Raw genomic sequence first — 21,739 nt, forward strand, 5'->3', positions numbered from 1 at the left:
TTAAATGATTAAAATGTTATTCTTTAAATTTTCATTTAAATTTTATAATAGTATTATAATTTCTATCATGTTTTTCTTTTACAGGGACTGTACAGTTTCATTTTACATCATTGTGCATTTAATTTTGCAATGTTTATTATGTATCATTATTTATTAAATAAATTTGAAAATATTATTTTTCATACTCTTCACTCTTTCTACACGAAATCCTCATATTATCGATAATTTCTGTATATATTTCATGTTTCATTCCCGATCCGATGGCATTTTAATAGAAAACCGGATGTGGGTACGTGCAGCCTAGAACGGCAATTTGACTAATCGTACCCACATGCGGGTACGCGCAGACACTGCCTTTAAATAATCACTGTTTGGTTCATATCATATGCTGTTTTTCCTAGGTTATCTTTATAATCAATTGAAAACCAAGGCAATTCACTATTTTTACTTTAATGCAAAAGTGTTTTCAGTAAGAACTTAATTTTTAGAAAAATAACAAAAGAATTTTTAATTCATTAAGTAATTTAGTATTCTGTATTCGAATTTTAGTGATACTGATTTAGCCATTTTTTGTGAAATGGGAAGGGTAAACCATACTTTCATATCTCTGCAATATAAAAATTCTTAGTGGTAACAGAATATTGACTTGATGTGCGAGCAGGGTTTGAAAATAAAGGACTGCTTGGCTTGCTTCTTAAACAAAACCTGTCAAAAACGTGACATTCAACAGTTTGTTGAATCTTCAAAACGGACATGGTGTGTGAGAATGTATTACTGTGTATCATCTTATGAGTCATAATTTTTCAATAAAATATATATGTTTTGGTGACAGCAATCAATACCTCTTTATGGATACAGAACAGTTGTAAAAATGTGACTAGAAACCAGAAAAATATATTAATTTCATTGTGCCATTCTCTATTTTCTTGAACCAAATGGCGGATTTAGTTTATCTGTAGTTTCGTAAAATTATCAACATTAATCATTTGACTCGATATTCTTTTATATTCTTTGATAGCTCATTAATAAACAAATCCATTTATTAGACATATCTAAAGTAAAAAATTGTCCTGTATTTTAAAACAAAATTTTAGAAAAAAATGAGTCCGAAACTAATTAAATTTCAAGGTTCAAAGTTCGAAAAATTTCAGATGTAAACAAAGCCAGAACTTTCGCAATGATATTGATGTTCATAAGAAACACTATAGACTGGTTTCAAGAAACAACAAAAAAAAGTTTTTTCAAGTTAAAAAATGTAGTAACAACAATTATCATTGTGATATTTGTATTTATAATTTTACTATGGCTGTCTGTTTTCATGTATGGCAGTTTTTATTATTCTTATATGCCAACAGAATCATATATTCTTCCAGTTCATCTCAACTTTAGGTAAGTTTTTATATTGATGCAAGATGAGAAGTGTCTTCGAATATTTGTGCATGAAGAAAATTAAAGGATACATGTATGTGGGACATGTTTCCATTAGGGTAAACCAAAAATTATATGAGAGGAGAAATGGGGTGCTGCTAGATCGACGAATGATGATGAAATATTTGTTAAAATAATGTTAACAATCAAAATGTTACTCCACTTGACACAGAGAGTATACCTGAAAGCAATGATTTATGTATAGTAAGACTAACTATACAAATCATTGCTGAAAGCAATTGTAAAATTGATTGTTGTTTGAGTCACAAAAGATCAGGACAAGTGTTCGAGATTGCCAAATAGCAATAAGGCTTTAAAAATTTAGATACATCATTCTTGAACTCATATTTGTCATAAATCATTCAGAAAAAAGGACATTTGAAATCTATATTTGATCTTTTACCTTTATTTTTTCATGGGATTGATCAAGTTGTTGATTTCTTTATTAACCTAAGAGGTGTTGCTTAGATACAGAACTAATACATCATTTAATTTCAGGACATGCGATGTTGGAATAGGTGCCTGCTCCTTTCCATCAGCAAATATATCCCTGTTAAAGTCAGGTCAAGAAAATGTAAGTGTTCTTTATCTTGTGATACACATGAAATGAAACAAACAAATAATATGAATACATTGTAAACAAAATTCATAGATATAAGAAAATTGATATGAAATAGAAGAGAAACAATATGCTACTACATGTATTATTTTCTTATGGGCTTCAAAGTGAGGAACCCTTATTAATTTAAGACTAAAAAATCACTCCTCAAGGATATTTAACATGTTGCGAATATTAACAGGAGAAATAACTTGGTATGATATTTACTATGTAAGATTGTTGATTTTGTGGCGAAAGTTTATTTAGGCCCAGTATTCAAGAGTGTTATCATAAACCATGAGTTAGACAAAAAAAAAAAAAAAAAAAATCTAATGGCTATGATGGTATGGTGTTTTCTACTACATTTTGTATTTTCAAAGACCGTAACACTGCTGATATATACTTGTTTTACAGTAGGGGAAAATTTGTTTAAACTTATATATAATGGTATCATTTGATATTTCAACATTTGAAAATATACCCATGCTTAGTAGGCATATATATTTTAGTACAATTGATGATCTATTTTATTAAGTATTAGCTCCATCTTTAATATCATTGAACTAAAAAATGAAAAGAAATATTAGGATATTTTAAATTAAGAGCAAATTTCTTCTTTGCTTTACATGAATTTTATATGGCTATGCATGTTGTTCTTTTTCTTTAACATTTGATCTTTTGTAGATGTTTGTTACAGGCCAGCTGTACAGTATTGTTTTAAATTTAGATTTACCAGAATCTAATGTAAATAAAGAATTAGGTTAGTATCATATGATGGACAGAAGGATTTTTTTTTATTAAGGGTGGACAAAAGGATGTTTATATTCATATATTTGATAGGATGAATTGAGGGATGTTAGTTTCTTTTTGTCAATTCTTTACTACAAAAAGTTTTGAAATGAAATTGTATTATTTACCAGCCAGTTCTGCATGATGTTATGTTTTGATAAGTACCCTACATCAAATTCATTCTGAAATACTGTTGGAGTAAATGTAATAGTTTAATTCTGTGTTTATCGTTTTAGGAATGTTTATAGTAAAATTACAGTTGTATAATAAGAATGGTGAGAGCCTGTCCTCTGCTACTAGATCAGTAAGTGTAGGTGTATGTATTTATACTAATCCTTGCACAATAATAACACGGAAGACTCAAATCTGATTTATTGTGAGGGAAAATAAATTGCCCAATGCAAACAACTGAAAAAAACTATATTTAAAACTTTGTAGATTTGTTTTCTACATTATTGACCTAAATATTGAAAATAATTGATTTCATCTTCCAAGATAAAAATTCATGATCCTTAGGCATATATTTATCAGGAGTTTTTAATTCATTCTTTTAATTTTCTTATGACATTAAATATTTTGGTTAACGAAAATGTATTAATCTGTTAATGATTCTACTGTTCAAAATTATTTTATCAACAAAATAAATATTTTAACCAAAGCAACATAATCAGGTTTGTGTCATATTCATAACAATCACTGTATTTCTTCTCTTCTTAGTCTTAGCATGTATTTTATCTTACTTAGATTTCTTAAGCATCAGTAGTATGACTATTTATAGATTTATGTAAGAAGGAAAACAGTGATGCTTCAGTTAACTGGCTGTTAACCATCAACACTACACTACTTTACTAACCCTAAATTAATCATGTTCTCACACATAACCATTCTAACCATAAGTCACTAGAACCATATGCTTTCAGCCAATAAGTTTAGGCTTTTTAATGTTTATTTATTTTATTTGTTAGTTTTTTTCTTCTCCATTTTATTAGGGGGGGGGGGGGGGTGAGGAATTGTAGAATACAATATCAATGTGGATTTGCTGATAAGAAGTTATTTACCAGACTGGAATGAAACATTAGTTATCATTATTTAGTAAAAGCTTGCATCTTACAAAATTGATAGAACATTGCATCAATTAAAAAGATTACAACATTGTATTGTTTTTATAGGTGTAGAGTAACCTTTTAATACTCTATGCTATAGATCTTAAATAAATACTATGTCCTCTTCTTACAATATAACTTTAACCATTGCATGTAATTTATAATAATGTGTTAAAATATATTTGTTACTTTGACAAGATGTGTTGAGATGATGATTGTTGTAGCAGTCAAGTAAGTCTTGAATATCAATAAATAACCAAGAAGCAATAATTGGGCATAGGATTTCAATATTGGTCATGATTTTTCTATAGTTTTTATGATATCAATAATAATATAGATGTGTCATCATTTGTGTATATATTAATGAGACAACAGGTTTATGACCACAAAAATAAACATTTGATGTACATGTATTTTAGACTAATGTCTAATGATAACAAATAGAGTGGAAGATAAGTAAAAGACATTTAGATAAACATAATAAAAATTTATATGGAAATGTCTACTCAGATTTTTTTTTTAACTCCTACAAAATTTTCTATAAAAGAAGGGAATAAAATTGAGAATGGAAATGGGGAATGTGCCAAAGAGACAACAACCCGACCATAGAAAAAAACAACAGCAGAAGGTCACCAAGTAGCGAAAAATGCATTCATTTAAAAAAAAAACCAGGATAATCAGATAGCCATTTACATGTAGTACCTAATAGAGACAACCGTAAGTTTTCCAAAGAACATTTAACTGCTTACAATCAAATTTTTTTTTAGATAAGATTTCAGGATCATATCATATCATCATGTCGGAGTTCCTTTTTGTAATCAGATTATTTAAAGTAATATTGATTAGGTAGCTGCTTTTTATTTAATTTTTAAAAATAATGGGAGCAGAAAATGTATAAACTCAAAGAAATCAATTGTGTTAAACTATTTTCAATATATATTATCTCTGTAGGAAGACAAACTTTTCAATGCAATGATACAGCTATACTATACTTGTTCCGTCTGTATATATATATTTGTAGAAAGTATATGTAACTATTTTGTTTCTTTTTACAGACCATGCTTCACTACAGATCTGAGTTATTACGAGTCCTGGATACCTTTGTTTTCTCTCCTCTGTTATTGTCAGGTTTTGTAGAACAGAAGCAGATGTTAATGATAGAATTCTTCTCTAATTATGTGGATGATGCAGTAAGTTATGGGTTTAACATCAATACAATCTTATTTTATTTTGAAAAAGAAATCATTAAATCAGATTTAAACAGTCAAATAAGGTATAAGACGATGTGATATGGGTGCCAATGAGACAACTCATCCAAGACACAGTTTGTAAATTAAACCATCAAAGGTCAAAGTACTGTCTTTAACACAGAACCTGGGCTCACACCAAACAGCAAGCTATAAAGGGCTCCAAAAATGATTAATGTAAGACCATTCAAACAGGAAAACCAATGGTCTAATCAGTCTGGTCTAATGACTCTAATCTATATAAAAAAAAGAGAGAAACAAGAAACACTTATGAACCACATCAACAAACGACAACCACTAAGCAACAGGTTCCTGACTTACAACAGGTGCAAACAAATGCAGCGGGTTTAAACCTTTTAATAGGTACCAACCTTCACCCTTTAATATCTGAAACAATAGTGTAACATCACAACATAGAACGACATAGATATACAACTACATTGGTGTATTGTAAATTGTTTTTAATTCCTGTTAGGGAATTCTATAATTGAATGCTATCTTCCAGTATCTGCATGGTTTACAGTGATACAAAATTTAATGTATATTATTCTACACTTACAGTACAATCCAGCTGTTGGTATTATTGTAGAAATTCAGAATTTACATGTTCAGTTATATACAATGGTACTCAAGATGTATGCTAAATTTACAGGGCTGAGGTAAGGTATAGATCTAGGAAATAATAACATATATAGATATAAAAAAAGATGTGGTATGAGTGCCAATGAGACAACTCTCCATCCAAGTCACAATTAATAAAAGTAAATCATTATAGGTCAAAGTACGTTCTTCAACACAGAGCCTTTGCTCATACCGAACAGCATATGTTTTAAATGAATAATATGAGTTGTAGTGTTAATGTTAATCAGATAGCAAGTTGTTGATTTTTGAAATTGGTTTCTGTTCTCTAAGATTAGGTTGGCGCTACTTTTTACTGTTGAGTTATGTCCCTTTATAACATATTCAAGCGAGGACATAATCTGTGTCCCATTATTAAACACATTCTCCATGTAATTATATAATAAAATTGAGAATGGAAATGGGGAGTGTCTCAAAGAAACAACAACCATCTACTTATATATTTGTTGTCTCTGTCTCTATCTTTGTCTTTGTTTTTGTATCATTTTTGATATTACAGGTATTTCCTATACCACTGGCCAATGATGTCTGCTCTATTATTGTATTATATGCTTGATATTACAGGTATTTCCTATACCACTGGCCAATGATGTCTGCTCTGTTTGGAATCTCCTGTAATTTAGTTATGTTGTTGTTTATTGCTTTGTTGTCATGGTATCAGTGCTTGTCAACAAAAAAAACTAACAGCAGTGAATACAACTCATATGATGACGATTTTGAATCATTGGAAGAAAGAAGAAAAAGAATACGGAAAATGATGGACAAAGAAAAAGAAGGTGAGTTGTCCTATTCCATTGAAAAATCCTCTTACTCCCATATCATGAATATAGAAAGAAAATATTAGAAATAGTTATCTTTATTAGAAATATAGAATGATTGTGTGTTTCAGCTTACTAAACTGACTCTTTTAAGCTCACCTGGGCCATGTAAACTTTACCTATCACTTGTTGTCTGTCATAGTTGTCTCTTGTCAGTTAACTTTTACAAAGAGCATCTTCTCTGAAACTATCCCGACAAATTTCAAGAAACTTGACCATTACCATCATTGAGGTAACACTTTAAAAAAGTGTCAAAAAAGATGCCCCAGATGGCTAAAAATAGAAGGTAGGGGTATATAATGTAAGTTTTGTATATTAATTTGAAAATCACTACTAATAGAGACAATTTTAGCTCTGCCTATTGTTCATTTACTTCAAAACTGTCAGATGACCTGTTATTGGAATTATGGCCCTTACATACTGTATTTACATTTTTGCATATTATTGCATAGTAAAACTATAATACATTAAAAACCAATTCTTCAGAGAACAATTGAAGGTCTTTCCACCTCGATAATAAGAATGAAATTTAAAAAACGATGTTAGAAAATGTCACTCTGTGTTGATGTAATGTGGTAAATCAAACTGATATAAAAAAAAAATAAGATTGATAGGTTTATGCAGAAGACTTAGTTGTTTTATAATGAGCCAGAAAGAATTTTTGGCAAAGGTCAAAATCTAGAATGTCAAATTGACCTTTGACCTTGACCTCAATTTTGAGGTCATAGGTCAGTGATTTCAAATCAAAAGACCCCAGGTCAATCACTTGTATGGTTGTGGAGAAATACTGATTTCAAATACAAAAGGGGAGAAAACTTCTATAAGGGTTAACCAAAACTCTTCGACTTAAATGGGTTGAAGTTGCGCCTTTTGGTAAACAGTTATTTGGCAAACAAATCATATCATTAACTGTAACAGTTTCTTTTGAATAACGATAACAAGCAAAATTCAAAATTTATACCATGATCTTGACCTTCGACCTTGATCTCAATTTCAAGGTCATAGGTTAGTGAACCCAAAACAAAAGACCGGAGGTCAATCACTTGTATGGTTGTGGAGAAATACTGATTTGAAATACATAATGGGAGAAAACTCCTATAAAGGTTAACCAAAACACTTTGACTGAAATAGGTTGAAGTTGCGCCTAATTGTTAACAGTTATTTGGCAAACACATCATATCATTTACTGTCACAGTTTCTGTGGAATAACGATAACAAGCAAAATTCAAGAAAAAACAAAAAAAACAAGAAAAAGGGGACGCAGGGAGATAACTCCTAAGAATAAGTGTTCGGTCACTCAGGGTGAGTTTTGAAACCCCCATTACTGAACAACATCATTGGCCAAAAATCCATTCGATATGTTGTAAGACAAAAAAGCATCTCAGACGGCAGAAGAAAAAAAAAAAAAAATAATCAGAAGAAAAACAAAAGGTCTTTCCACGAAAAGTGGAAAGACCTAAAAAAAAAAAAAAAGAAAAAAGAAAAAAAAAGAAAAATAATCAGAAGAAAAACAGAAGGTCTTTCCACGAAAAGTGGAAAGACCTAATAAAGAATAAAAATTAACAGCAAAAATTATCAGCTAGACAATTCTTAAAATGAGTCAAGTAATGGAAATCGCCAGTCGACTCCTTATTCGAGTTATTGCCCTTGATCAAATATTTGAAAAAAATATTTTTGCGGCTTTGCCTAAAATCCTTAAGATTACAACAGAAAGATAGAATGGCTGAATACTTCATTCAACTGGTTATTGAGCTTATTGCTCTGTAATTACATTTTTAACAAGTTTTTGACATTTTCGCATATTATCTTTTAAAATTACCGGTACTGTAATAGATATAGAGAAACTTAAAACTAAAAAAATGATCAGCAAGACAAGATTTTCAAATAATTCAGTATAGTAAAATTGTCAGACTACTTCTTATTAGAGTTGTTGTTCTTAAAGACCATTTTAACAATTTTTGTGCATTTTTTAACTAAAAGCGATAATGGTTAACTGCTATCCATCATACCGTTAAATAGAAACTTTGAACAGCAAAACAATCAGGAGAAATTTTGCCGAAAAGTTAGTAGATAAGAATAATTGCCCTCAAATGATGATTTTGTTTACCCTCTTGTGTTTTTGGCAAAATCTTAATAAGATAGAGAGAAACTGTAAACAGAAGTCTACAATATTGAAGATACATATAGACCTAGGTGAGCACCACAATCTATTTAGAGCCTCTAGTTTGATAAGATTTAAGTTGTTAAAATGATGTTTCTTTTTATTGACAAATTAAATGATTATGAAAGTAATAACAATTATTTTTTTCAGACAAAAGACTATCTACATCCAAAAGTTTGCCAGAGTTTGGTGAAACAGAGACTATAGGTGGAGAAACAACAGAGGAACTGTTACCAGATAGTGATAATACTTCAGATTCATTCCTACGTCATAGGCACATAAAACATCATTCCGACCAGGATCACGATTCATAGTACTTTGTATATTTCCTGCCTTATTATGTGACTTGTATTTTTTAGAAAAGGAGAAAAATATGTTGATTTTTTTTCAATAAGGTTATCAAAGATAAACAACAACAAAATTGCCATGGCCAAATACATGTACAATATTAACCCAAATAATCCAGCCTTTTACAGTGATTGATTCATCCACTTACAAGAGTCTTAACATATAATATATGATAGAAGCATGTCACAAATCGAGCAATTTGATTGGCGTATTCTGAATTCTAAAGTTATTGAGATATGAAAAATTTCTTTAAATTTGTCTGTAAGACCCTTTCTGTGCAAGGGTGTAGCTCATCTTTACTGAAACTATTTAGCCAAATTTGAAGAAACTTGGCCATTACCATCTTTGAGGTAACTCTTTTAAAAAATGTGTCAACCAAGATGGCCCAGATGGCTTAAAATAGAACATAGGGGTATATATAATGTAAGTTTTGTAGATTATTTTGAAAATTGCTATTTATAGAGAAAATTTTAGCTCTGCCTATTGTTCATTTACTTCAGTACAGTCAAATGACCTCCTATTGGAGTTATTGCCCTTAAATACTGTAACAGATTTTGTCCTCATTGTTCAACAGTATGTATCCCTTCCCCCTTTCACTTTTCATCAACAGTTAAATCTCTGTGTAACCGTATTGGATTCTAATAAATTTTTGAATATGTTTCTTTTTATTAGAATAAGTAATTTTAGATATTTGATACTTAATCCCATTGTTTTATAAACAGTAACTTGGGCAAAATGAAGATTTTTGGCACATTGATGGTGGTTGAACATAATACAAATTGCCATGAAAATAATATTCTTCTGGATGCAAGATTTTCCTGCTTTGTGAAAGATCCATTGGTGGCCTAAGGCTGTTTTATGTCATTCAGTCGGATTGTTTTCTCGTTAGACACATTCCCAGTTTCTATTTTCAATTATACTGTAGGGAAAAAGCAGTATTTTATTTTTAGCTTTCCATTTTTGTCGAGCCTTCGACTTTAGTCGAAAAAGCGAGACTAAGCGATCCTACTTTCCGTCGGCGTCGGCGTCGTCGGCGGCGTCAACAAATATTCACTCTGTGGTTAAAGTTTTTGAAATTTTAATAACTTTCTTCAACTATACTGGATTTATACCAAACTTGGACAGAAGCTTGTTTATGATCATAAGATAGTATCCAGAAGTAAATTTTGTAAAAATAAAATTCCATTTTTTCCGTATTTTACTATAAATGGACTTAGTTTTTTCTGCGGGGAAACAAAACATTCACTCTGTGGTTAAAGTTTTTAGAATTTTAATAACTTTCTCCAACTATCCTGGGTTTGTACCAAACTTGGACAGAAGCTTGTATATGATCATAAGATAATATCCAGAAGTTAATTTTGTAAAAATAAAATTCCATTTTTTCCGTATTTTACTTATAAATGGACTTAGATTTTTCTGCAGGGAAACATTAAATTCACTCTGTAGTTAAATTTTTTAGAATATTAATCACTTTCTTAAACTATCCTGGGTTTGTACCAAACTTGGACAGAAGCTTGTTTATGATCATAAGATAGTATCCATGGAGAAGTAAATTTTGTAAATAATTAAATCCATTTTTCCATATTTTACTTTTAAATGGACTTAGTTTTTCTGCGGGGAACCATTACATTCACTCTGTGGTTAAAGTTTTTAAAATTTTAATAACTTTCTTAAACTATCCTGGGTTTGTACCAAACTTGGACAGAAGCTTATTTATGATCATAAGATAGTATCCAGAAGTAAATTTTGTAAAAATAAAATTCCATTTTTTCCGTATTTTACTATAAATGGACTTAGTTTTTTCTGCGGGGAAACAAAACATTCACTCTGTGGTTAAAGTTTTTAGAATTTTAATAACTTTCTCCAACTATCCTGGGTTTGTACCAAACTTGGACAGAAGCTTGTATATGATCATAAGATAATATCCAGAAGTTAATTTTGTAAAAATAAAATTCCATTTTTTCCGTATTTTACTTATAAATGGACTTAGATTTTTCTGCAGGGAAACATTAAATTCACTCTGTAGTTAAATTTTTTAGAATATTAATCACTTTCTTAAACTATCCTGGGTTTGTACCAAACTTGGACAGAAGCTTGTTTATGATCATAAGATAGTATCCATGGAGAAGTAAATTTTGTAAATAATTAAATCCATTTTTCCATATTTTACTTTTAAATGGACTTAGTTTTTCTGCGGGGAACCATTACATTCACTCTGTGGTTAAAGTTTTTAAAATTTTAATAACTTTCTTAAACTATCCTGGGTTTGTACCAAACTTGGACAGAAGCTTATTTATGATCATAAGATTGTATCCAGAAGTAAAGTTTGTAAAAAGATTACTCCGTTTTTTCTGTAATTTAGTTTTAAATGGACTTAGATTTTCCTACAATCATAAAATAGTAACAAGAGGAATATTTTTATTGATTTTTTTCCTCATTGTTGTTAAGCCTGAGATTTAAAAAATAGGCGAGACACTGGGTTACGCGGAACCCTTACAAATTTTTTATCTTTTCATTCAACATATTTTTTCCTTTTCAAAAGTCTACAAGAATGTTCAGAATAAATGGCATTTAGTACAAGAATGTGTTCTGTGATAAGTTATTTTTCCCGGTAAATTGTTATATTTTGACTTAAGCTTAACCATTGTGTTGTTGATTGATGTGTTTATGTGTATGTGTAGATGAGAGCTTTTATCAATGTGCATGTATGTGTCAAAGTCTTATTTGATTTATCAATAATGTATTTTACTGTTTTCTTGCCAAATTTCATAAATGACACTTCTGTGTTGTAATTGTAAAGACATAAGAAATATTAGGTGTCTATCTCCTTTAATCAGGCAATTTTATTTAAAACAAACTGTTTATTTTTTTTAATTGTAAAGTTACTGTCTGAATGTGTTGACATATTTTCATTGTTTTTCCATATCACCATTACAAAGCTTCAAGTTAATATAAGTTCATGATATTTAATCAATATCAAATTATTATCTTTATTTACATTATGTAGATTTCATGTGTTTATCTCAGATTAAGGGGTGATAACTCATAAATAATTATGTTGTTGACTCACATACTGAGAGTGTATGTGTTACATTCAAACTGGTCTTTAATTAAACCACACAATAAACAATTCAGTGACCAAAACCTGAACTGATACTAGTTTGAATGCAACAAATATTCACCATGTGTTTTACACATTGTGACTTGGATGGAGATTTTATTCATTGGCACTCAAACGACATCTTCTTATATCTATTTTATTGTTAAGTATTTTGTTGATTAATTTTCTGACAATCAGTTACCAAACTACTAATTCAAGACTCCATTGTTTTCTTCTTTCAAAGCCATTTATTTAAACAAAGTGACAATCATTTCATGTCGAAACCACATTTTATACCTACAATTTCCATATATTTTACATATTTTGAAAGCCCTGTGTAAAAATTGTTGTGTGTGATTTATATACTATTTTTTCTTCCGGGTTGTTCCCTAATTGGTTGTTCTATACATTATTCAGCTTAAACTAGACACAGATTTCAGAAAAGAAGTATATCGGTTTTGAAAAGATATTTTTAATTATATTTTAATACTATGCAAAACAAAAAGAACCTTTTAAATTAATTGCAGGTACACTGTTCTTTATTCTTCAAGATTGTATGCAGATATATATGAACCATTGTTATATTATATTTTATTTTGTATCATCTGCTAAAATGAACAAATCCATGTTTCTCTACATTTTGATTATTCCATCTTATAGGTATAAAAATCCAATATTTAAACAAATTAATTGCAGCAAATATCATGTGCAATAAATGTGATATTTTGTCATTTTTACCACCAAAAAATGTATTTATTATGTAACTCTTTGTTTTTTACTTTGTGCAATAAAACCATTTTCCAAAATAAGATTGTCTTTTTGTAATCGATAGCTGATCTGAGAAAAGCATGCACATTTTTTAAACCGTTTGAAATCAACTAATGACATATTTTATTTTAAAGTTGTTTGTTGTTGTTTGTTGTCCAATGGATAAACATAACTTTGAATGTGATTCAATTTATATCTGATAGTGCTATTTATAGAACCATGACAGTCCATACAAGATGGAATACCAATTAATAGAGTAGGTTTTCTACAAGGTTTCTAATGGACCAATATAAACATGATGTTGAAGTTTGTCATCAAGATAAGTAAGTAACATACACTCCCTCTCCCCCACCCCCTGGATCAGCCTACGGTCTAAAAATATATAAAGATATAAAGACAAAAAAATATATTTTTTAACTATAAAAACAGTACAGATTTTTGTCTCGCCTTGACGGAGTCAACAAGCGAGACATAGGTATGCTGTTTCCCGCGCCGATGGCGTCAACAATGTATTAGTTTGTGATTAGGTCTAGTTTATGGTGAACCACAAATAGGAGGTCAATGATATTTGGTATGCAGTTGTACAAGCATTGGCATATATCATTTCCATGGAGATAATTTGGCTCCACCCCTTTAGTCATGGTCTATTGACTTTGAAAATTTTTCAAAGTTATCAGTCTTAGTTTGTGATTAGGTCATTTCAAGGAGAACCATTAGTGGAAGGCCAATGTTAATTGGTATTCAGTTGTATACGCATTGGCACATCTCATTTCTCATTTCCATGGAGAATATTTGGCCTTGCCCCTCAATCACAGTCTAATGACTTTGAAACTTATCTTAGTTTACATGTATTAGTTTGTGATTAGATCAGTTTAAGATGAACTGCTAATGTTAAGTCAATGATGTGTTGTATGCATATTTATTGGCATCTGCAAGTATTGTTTCCATGGTGATTATTAAGCCCCATCCCCTCTTCATGGTTCATTGACTTTGTAACTTTTTCATAGTTTACCAGTTAATGTTTGTATTTAGGTTTGGGAACAACTTATAATAAGTCAATTGTATTTGGTATGCAGTTGTATTAGCATTGACACATCTCATATCTATGGAGATTGTTGAGCCATGTTACTCAGTCATGGTTCATTGACTTTGAATATTTGCATAACTTGTGTAAGATGTTAAAGTATTGCTATTTTGATTTCAACATTTGCATACATTTTGTAATCAAAATTACAAAAAGGTGAGACATATCTCTATGATAACAGTTTATTATTTAGATGGTCAATTTCGACCTACCATACCAACTGGTGCTTTGTTTTTTGTTTTTTTTTCAGATTTTCTTTGGACTCCTTATGTGTTATATACAGGATTTCAAAATGTGCTATTGGTTCATAAATATAAAAGATAATGGCTATTATGGGCCTAATGTCAATAAAATATATTGATATAGAGAATTTAGATGGTAAATATAAGTTCAACAAAATATGATTCACAAATAAGTAAACATTTGAGAATCATCAGTTGACCCAATCACAACTAGATCTTAAATAAATCACATGCAGAGATGGTAAACGATCTTGTATTAGGAGTTATTGCCCCTGACTTACCATTTTACACATTTTTGAGGAAATAAAAAGGGAAAGAGAGCAAGAATATTTAGCAAAAGCAGTTAAGATCTACAAATAAATCAACATATATATAAAAGTGTCAATTGACCCCAGAAAAGATTTATTGCCCTCAAACATCTTTTCTTTTTTCAGTTTTTAAGTTTAAGCACAAACAGTAAAAAATCTAAAATGCTTCAATCAGTCATTAAGGCCAAAATTGTCAACCATCTTGCTATAGACAAAGTTATTTAAATTATTATTTTATCCATTTTTGTCAAAAAATATTGGAGTTACAGAGAAATCTAAAAATACAAAATAAGATCTTATAGTAGATCAACAAGGCCAATTATTGCACTAGTTATTTGCATTTATTACCATTTAATAAATGACTTTAATCATTAATGTAAGACCTAGAAAAAGTCTCTTTAACAATCTGCAAATAAGCAAATTTTGCAACAAGGAAAAGAAAATTGACATCCAAGGATTGAGGGTCTTTTGAAGCCTTGTGTTATTCTAGGGACTTTCAATACTAACTCTTATTAAAGAAAGTCCCCGGTTATTCACAAATGAATTTAAGCATCCCGATTAATGTCATTTCTTTCTCAATCCCATTAGCATTTGTACGAGAACATCACCATGGCAAGGTTCTGGATTACACCAACACCCTAGTGTCTTACTACGTAGTTCTTCTATTGAGTCTAATAAAGTTTTTCCATCGTATAATTTTGTATCATTCATTATATAGTCCCTATACAAATCTATACACTTGTCCCTGCCATGTTTTTTTGCCGGGAATGGGTTTTGCCACTTGCTACCCGCAGCTCCAGGGACATAATAAGTCATATTCCTGCCGATGTATATGTTATTTGGGTCTGTCAGCCAGTGCTGAAGGTCTTTGTATCCTTTACGATTCAATGATTGTTTCTTGACAGATATAACACGTGTTGGCCGAGGTCTTTCAGTCTGAGTTCTGATAGTACTAGTCTCATTTTTGTCCTCGATATCTGCTTGTATTTTTTTAACATTGTCTTCGGTCGGAACACAGTGAGCCATTATTCAAAAATGTCTAAAATAAAATAAAAACGAAATTGATAAATATCTTAGAGATAGTTCAATCGGTTTGGACATATAAAAAAGAAATACTATAAACGTATAATGCAGCCAAATTTCTGGAATTATCTTGATTGTATGTGTTTGGGAAGGTAAAACAGGAGTTCACTAGCATATCCTTTTAACAAATGGTATTTTGCACTTAGCATTTCGTGGTTATATTGCCCTAAACCAAAAAGTTTTAAAAAAAACGACCTTTGAATTATTTATTTTTTATAATTGATAAACGTATATTTACATTACAGCAATTTATTTAGTCAATGAATTAATAATTAAACTGTTCTTTTTTAAACCTTTTTTTCTATAATTAGTGAGTTCATATTAATTTACCAAACACACATTTGTGATTTCATGCATTTTGGGGCCCTTTATAGCTTGTTGTTCGGTGTGAGCCAAGGTTCCGTGTTGAAGGCCGTACATTGACCTATAATGGTTTACTTGTTTTTAAATTGTTATTTGGATGGAGAGTTGTCTCATTGGCACTCACACCACATCTTCCTATATCTATCAGTTGTAAGTTTTTCATTTTTGCAATTTTTTAGAAATCTTTTGAAATTGCACAAGCGACTTCGAGCATTGTTCCTGGTGCTTCTTGAAGATGGACAATGTTGGAATGTTTGATGGTTTCTATATTAAGCATCAGGATCAGTAATATGTCTTGTTTTCAGTAATTTTGAACAATCTTAAATCTCTGTAATACCTCATTGCCCTCCTTGTGTTACTTGTATTCATGTGCATTTATACAGATCTACGAGGTTTTAAAATATAATGTTATTGGACGTTTTGTAATTTCGTTATAAAGAAAAATGGGGGATATGAAGTGTATGTGTCTGGCCAAAACCAGGAACCTCGCCTTGCAGTGGTTATTCTAAATACTGATGTGTGTTACGTTCTTCATGCGTGTTCATTACAGACCTTTGATAAGCTTTCTCCTTTTTTCTAGACTTGGGACGATTTAAAAGAGAGACAATTATACTAAAGGGACCCCATAAGTAAACCAGATGCTCCGCAGGGCGTAGCTTTATACGACCGCAGAGGTTGAACCCTGAACGGTTGGGGCAAGTATGGACACAACATTCAAGCTGGATTCAGCTCTAAATTTGGATTGTGATTAAATAGTTGACACAGCATAGGTTTCTGACACAGAATGAATGTGTTCTAATGAACTTAAAATTTTTGTTTTCTCTTAGAGCAATTCACTATGCTGTTGAATATGAATCCTCTCAAAAAAATGTTTGAAGAAATTTTCTTTTTTATTTATGAAATTTCAAATGAGAAAAATTGAACCCAATTTTTTTAATCACATCCCCCTTTCCCTTATTCCAAAACTAATCTCAATTAAAATTTCTAATGGAGTTTGCAAAAATAACTACTCATTTAAATACATCATAAAATATTAAGATGTAAAAAAACTGCTTGTTATCACTGAATGGTAAAGATTATTTTAATTTATCAGTTGGTAGTAAAAAGTGAATATACATTGTATATTGTATATAACAAAGATTTCAGTTGATTCTGGACAAAGAAAGATAACTCCAATTAAAAAAAAATCTTGCTATTGCACAATATTTTGCAATTAGATATTTCTTGCTTACTATTCTGGACAAAGAAAGATAACTCTAATTAAAAAAAATTTGCTCTTTCACAATATTGTGCAATTAGATATTTCTTGCCATTGCGCAATACTGTGCAATTGAAAAGACTTGCTATTGCACAATACTTAATATAATAATTTTAGATCCTGATTTGGACCAACTTGAAAACTGGGCCCATAATAAAAAATCTAAGTACATTTTTGGATTCAGCATATCAAAGAACCCCAAGATTTCAATTTTTGTTAAAATCAGACTAAGTTTAATTTTGGACCCTTTGGACTTTAGTGTAGACCAATTTGAAAACAGGACCAAAAATGAAGAATCTACATACACAGTTAGATTTGGTATATCAAAGAACCCAATTTATTCAATTTTTGATGAAATCAAACAAAGTTTAATTTTGGACCCCGATTTGGACCAACTTGAAAACTGGGCCAATAATCGAGAATCTAAGTACATTTTTAGATTCAGCATATCAAAGAACCTAACTGATTCATTTTTTGTCAAAATCAAACTAAGTTTAATTTTGGACCCTTTGGACCTTAATGTAGACCAATTTGAAAACGGGACCAAAAGTTAAGAATCTACATACACAGTCATGACAGTTAGATTCGGCATATCAAAGAACCCCAATTATTCAATTTGGATGAAATCAAACAAAGTTTAATTTTGGACCCTTTGGACCCCTTATTCTGTTGGGACCAAAACTCCCAAAATCAATACCAACCTTCCTTTTATGGTCATAAACCTTGTGTTTAAATTTCATAGATTTCTATTTACTTATACTAACGTTATGGTGCGAACACCAAGAAAAATGCTTATTTGGGTCCCTTTTTGGCCCCTAATTCCTAAACTGTTGGGACCTAAACTCCCAAAATCAATACCAACCTTCCTATTGTAGTCATTAACATTGTGTTTAAATTTTATTGATTTCTATTTACTTTAACTAAAGTTATTGTGCGAAAACCAAGAATAATGCTTATTTGGGCCCTTTTTTGGCCCCTAATTCCTAAACTGTTGAAACCAAAACTCCCCAAATCAATCCCAAACCGTTCCTTTGTGGTCATAAACCTTGTGTCAAAATTTTATAGATTTCTATTAACTTAAACTAAAGTTATAGTGCGAAAACCAAGAAAATGCTTATTTGGGCCCTTTTTGGCCCCTAATTCCTAAAATGTTGGGACCAAAACTCCCAAAATCAATACCAACCTTCCTTTTGTGGTCATAAACCTTGTGTTAAAATTTCATAGATTTCCATTCACTTTTACTAAAGTTAGAGTGCGAAAACTAAAAGTATTCGGACGACGCCGACGACGCCGACGACGCAGACGACGACGCAGACGACGACGCCAACGTGATAGCAATATACGACGAAATTTTTTTCAAATTTTGCGGTCGTATAAAAACAAACTTAAAACGATCAAAAGACAAACAACAATATACAAAACACAAGATAGAAACGTAAAGACTGAGCAATACAAACCGAACCGAAAGGTAAGTAGATCCAGCTCCAAATGTGAAACCCTTCCTGTTACTCTTATAAAATACGTTGGCTTTATAATATGCAGTGGCGGATCCAGAAATTTTCATAAGTGGGGGCACACTGGCTGCCTAATCTCGTCACGCTTCAGTGATTCCCTATACAAGCAACAAAAAAAATTCTCAAAAGGGGCCCCCCCTGCCCGCCCCCCCCCCCTAAATCCGACTCTGATATGTAGTTATAATCATCGCCCTATAGCAGCTTACTGTTAGTATGATAGTCCCAGATTTTACCATAACATTGATTAGAGTTAATGAATGTTGAATAAACATAAGTGAGACAAATTATGCCAAATCTTTATATGCAATAGTGTGATGCCAGGATCAGATTAGAAAAAAAAACTAGTAAATCAAAACATCTCAATATTTTATGTCATGAACCTATTTGATCCTTTTTTCAAGTTTTCTACATACGTAACAGTAACCCTTCGGGTCAGCCATAAACTTGAAGAAAGTATTTAGAGGTCAACAAATAAGTTATGTCATGTATTCAACCATAGGTCTATTCTAATTTAAAATATACTGGTTCTTTTAATAACATATATCATAATAGCTTTATATCTGAATATAATAATCTTTATATATATCTATGAGATTACATTTATAACAAATTATCATATAATATGTTCATGCTGCTCGGTCTTCAGTTTTCTATGTTGTGCTATATGTAGACTGCTATTTTGGTTTCGTCGTTTTTCTTTTTAGCCACAGTATTGTATATATTTCTGAGATTTCTAATATCATATTTTCACTTTGGTATCTCCCTTCTTTTTTTAATCACATAATTTAGAGGAGCACTTGTCTTCAAACTGATAATTTGTTGCACACGAACATCTCCATTTATTTGTTTCACTTAGTTACAATTCAAAGCTCCCATCAGCAGGATAGTTAGTAAGTTAACTACTCTTTTTTAATCTCATTAGTATTTGAACAAGAACATCACCATGGCAAAATTCAGGCTTACACCAGCATCCCAAAGTTTTTCCTTGAAGTTCTTCTATTGATTCCAACAGTGTCTTTCCGTCATATGTTTTCGTATCTGACAAAATGTATTCCTCATACAATTCTACTCGTTTCTCTTTCCCAAGTTTCTCATCCTTAAAAGGATTTTGCCACTTGCTACCAACAGCCCCAGGAACATAATGGGTCATGTCCCTACCAATGTATATATTGTTGGTGTCTTCTAACCAATGTTCTAGATCTTTGAAACCCATATGATTTAGGGATCGTTTCTTCACAGATACTACTCTCGTAGGTCGAGGTCGCTGCATCTGCCTCTTTTGATCTCTCTTTTGATTGGTTGTACGATTCTCAATTGTATCTGCATTAGTTCCGCGCACCTCAACATTTTGTTCTGTAGACCCTACACATTCTGCCATTTTACTGAAAAGGTACAATGTAGCTGAGATCAATAATGCTGTACTGGACAATGCTGACGCTCTTTTCACAAACAATCTTACGAGTAAAAATATTCGCAAGTCTTGAACATTTTAGTATAACTTACGATCAATTTTAACTTGTATCTTAGCGTCGTTCAAACCAACTATGAAAATGTGGTGAATTTCACCTAAGTGCAATCATTTTGTAGACCAAATATAGCTCATTTACAATGTATGTGTCCGTCCAAAACCACGAACCTAGCCATGCAGTAGAAGTTTCAAATATGTATTGATGTGTGTTGCGTTCTTCGTGTCTATTCATGACTGATAGTCTTTTTCATGGTAATGTACAAAAGAAGATGTGGTATGATTGCCCTTTCTACACAAGAGACGATTTAAAAGAGAGACAAAAGATATCAGTCTTATTAAAATATAGAACAACTGATTTTGATATACTCCATATGTTTTAGTTGGACTGAATATATACTATAGAGGGACTCGTATTCAAATTCATAATTCGAAATATGTTCGGTAGTTTAAAAGGATTATATCTTAGATAAATCCTCTCTCTCTCATTGTATGGAATATAAAATATCTCATGGATATTAAGTAAACGCCGGCTAGCTTAACACTAGTAAAAATATACGGATACGAATAATAACAATTTAAGGAAGTGAAAATAAGTTTAAGTATTAGCAAATATCAAATAAATATTAACTAAAAATATTTAAATAAATATCTATTCATATATATATAGAAAAGGGAATGTTTTTTACCCAAGCAACTGTAGGATTTAACATTTAAATATGTTTTGAGAAAATGACACTACAGTCAATATAAGAGACGGGGTATGATTGTCATTAAGACAATCCAGATACTAAAGACTAAAATTAATACATATACTAGAGATTCTTACCCGAAGCTTGAGTTCAAATCGTCATTATAAACTCCCAACTAAAATACAGCCCGTTTTATGTTTAAATTGATATTTCACAACATGTAGAAACACTGATACATAGCTTATCGATATAAATAGTGTCCACAAGTCAACGTAAATAACATTAGAGTATAAATAGAACTGTACGTCCCAAATTCTCAACCATAATATTATGGTTTTAATTCCCGAGGGAACAATATTCAAACGACACAAAAATACAACGTCCTTATTGCTGAGATGAACAAAATAAAAAGTTTGCCAAATAAGTGGCTTATTAGAACAGTTTACCATGGCTATGTCCCCCACAATTAGATCAGCTTCTATAATAAAGCTCGTTTTTAAAGTCCTGAATATGCTTGAAATAATTGCTACTGCACTTAAACTAGCACCATTTATAGTGTGTCTCAGTCCATTTGCAGACAGGTTTTTATCGACTAATGTATTTTTGGGTGGTTTTTTTTTTTACATGTTTCCATTTTCTACTTTCATTTTCCTATGAAACAGCTCCCTCAAAGAAAAAAGTTTTATATCTGATCATATTTGAATAAAGGCTATCAGAAAGAAACAAATTTC

General features: G+C 30.9%; 2 protein-coding genes and 1 long non-coding RNA gene across 7 annotated transcripts in view; 1 reads left to right on the forward strand and 2 right to left on the reverse strand.

Moving 5' to 3' along the window:
* Nucleotides 1-963, reverse strand: part of LOC139514136 (poly(A) polymerase type 3-like) — a 31,899-nt gene extending 30,936 nt beyond the window's left edge. For all 3 annotated transcript variants that reach the window (XM_071302906.1, XM_071302905.1, XM_071302904.1), the window contains exon 1: nucleotides 843-963. The gene's annotated coding sequence lies outside the window, so the exon portion shown is untranslated. The remainder of the gene's footprint in view (nucleotides 1-842) is intronic.
* Nucleotides 964-1,138: 175 nt separating this feature from the next.
* LOC139514144 (seipin-like) lies at nucleotides 1,139-9,243 on the forward strand. 3 transcript variants are annotated; one of them, XM_071302924.1, is made up of 8 exons: nucleotides 1,139-1,389; nucleotides 1,927-2,002; nucleotides 2,711-2,786; nucleotides 3,052-3,131; nucleotides 4,974-5,108; nucleotides 5,727-5,824; nucleotides 6,369-6,580; nucleotides 8,934-9,243. In XM_071302924.1, exons 1-8 carry the CDS (start codon nucleotides 1,178-1,180, stop codon nucleotides 9,095-9,097), a joined length of 1,053 nt encoding a protein of 350 aa, XP_071159025.1. In that variant the 5' UTR covers nucleotides 1,139-1,177; the 3' UTR covers nucleotides 9,098-9,243. The 3 variants fall into 3 exon arrangements, with proteins under 3 accessions (XP_071159025.1, XP_071159026.1, XP_071159027.1); XM_071302925.1 differs by having other exon boundaries at nucleotides 3,052-3,125; XM_071302926.1 differs by having other exon boundaries at nucleotides 3,052-3,119.
* A 9,957-nt stretch (nucleotides 9,244-19,200) lies between these two features.
* LOC139514148 (uncharacterized) lies at nucleotides 19,201-21,258 on the reverse strand. The gene is made up of 2 exons (XR_011662571.1): nucleotides 21,146-21,258; nucleotides 19,201-20,233 (listed from the first exon to the last, which is right to left on the reverse strand). It is a non-coding gene; the product is annotated as an uncharacterized lncRNA (long non-coding RNA).
* Between the last annotated feature and the right edge of the window lie 481 nt (nucleotides 21,259-21,739).

The sequence above is a fragment of the Mytilus edulis genome, chromosome 3 (assembly GCF_963676685.1).
Source record: "Mytilus edulis chromosome 3, xbMytEdul2.2, whole genome shotgun sequence".
In the NCBI taxonomy this organism is placed as follows: Eukaryota; Metazoa; Mollusca; class Bivalvia; order Mytilida; family Mytilidae; genus Mytilus; species Mytilus edulis.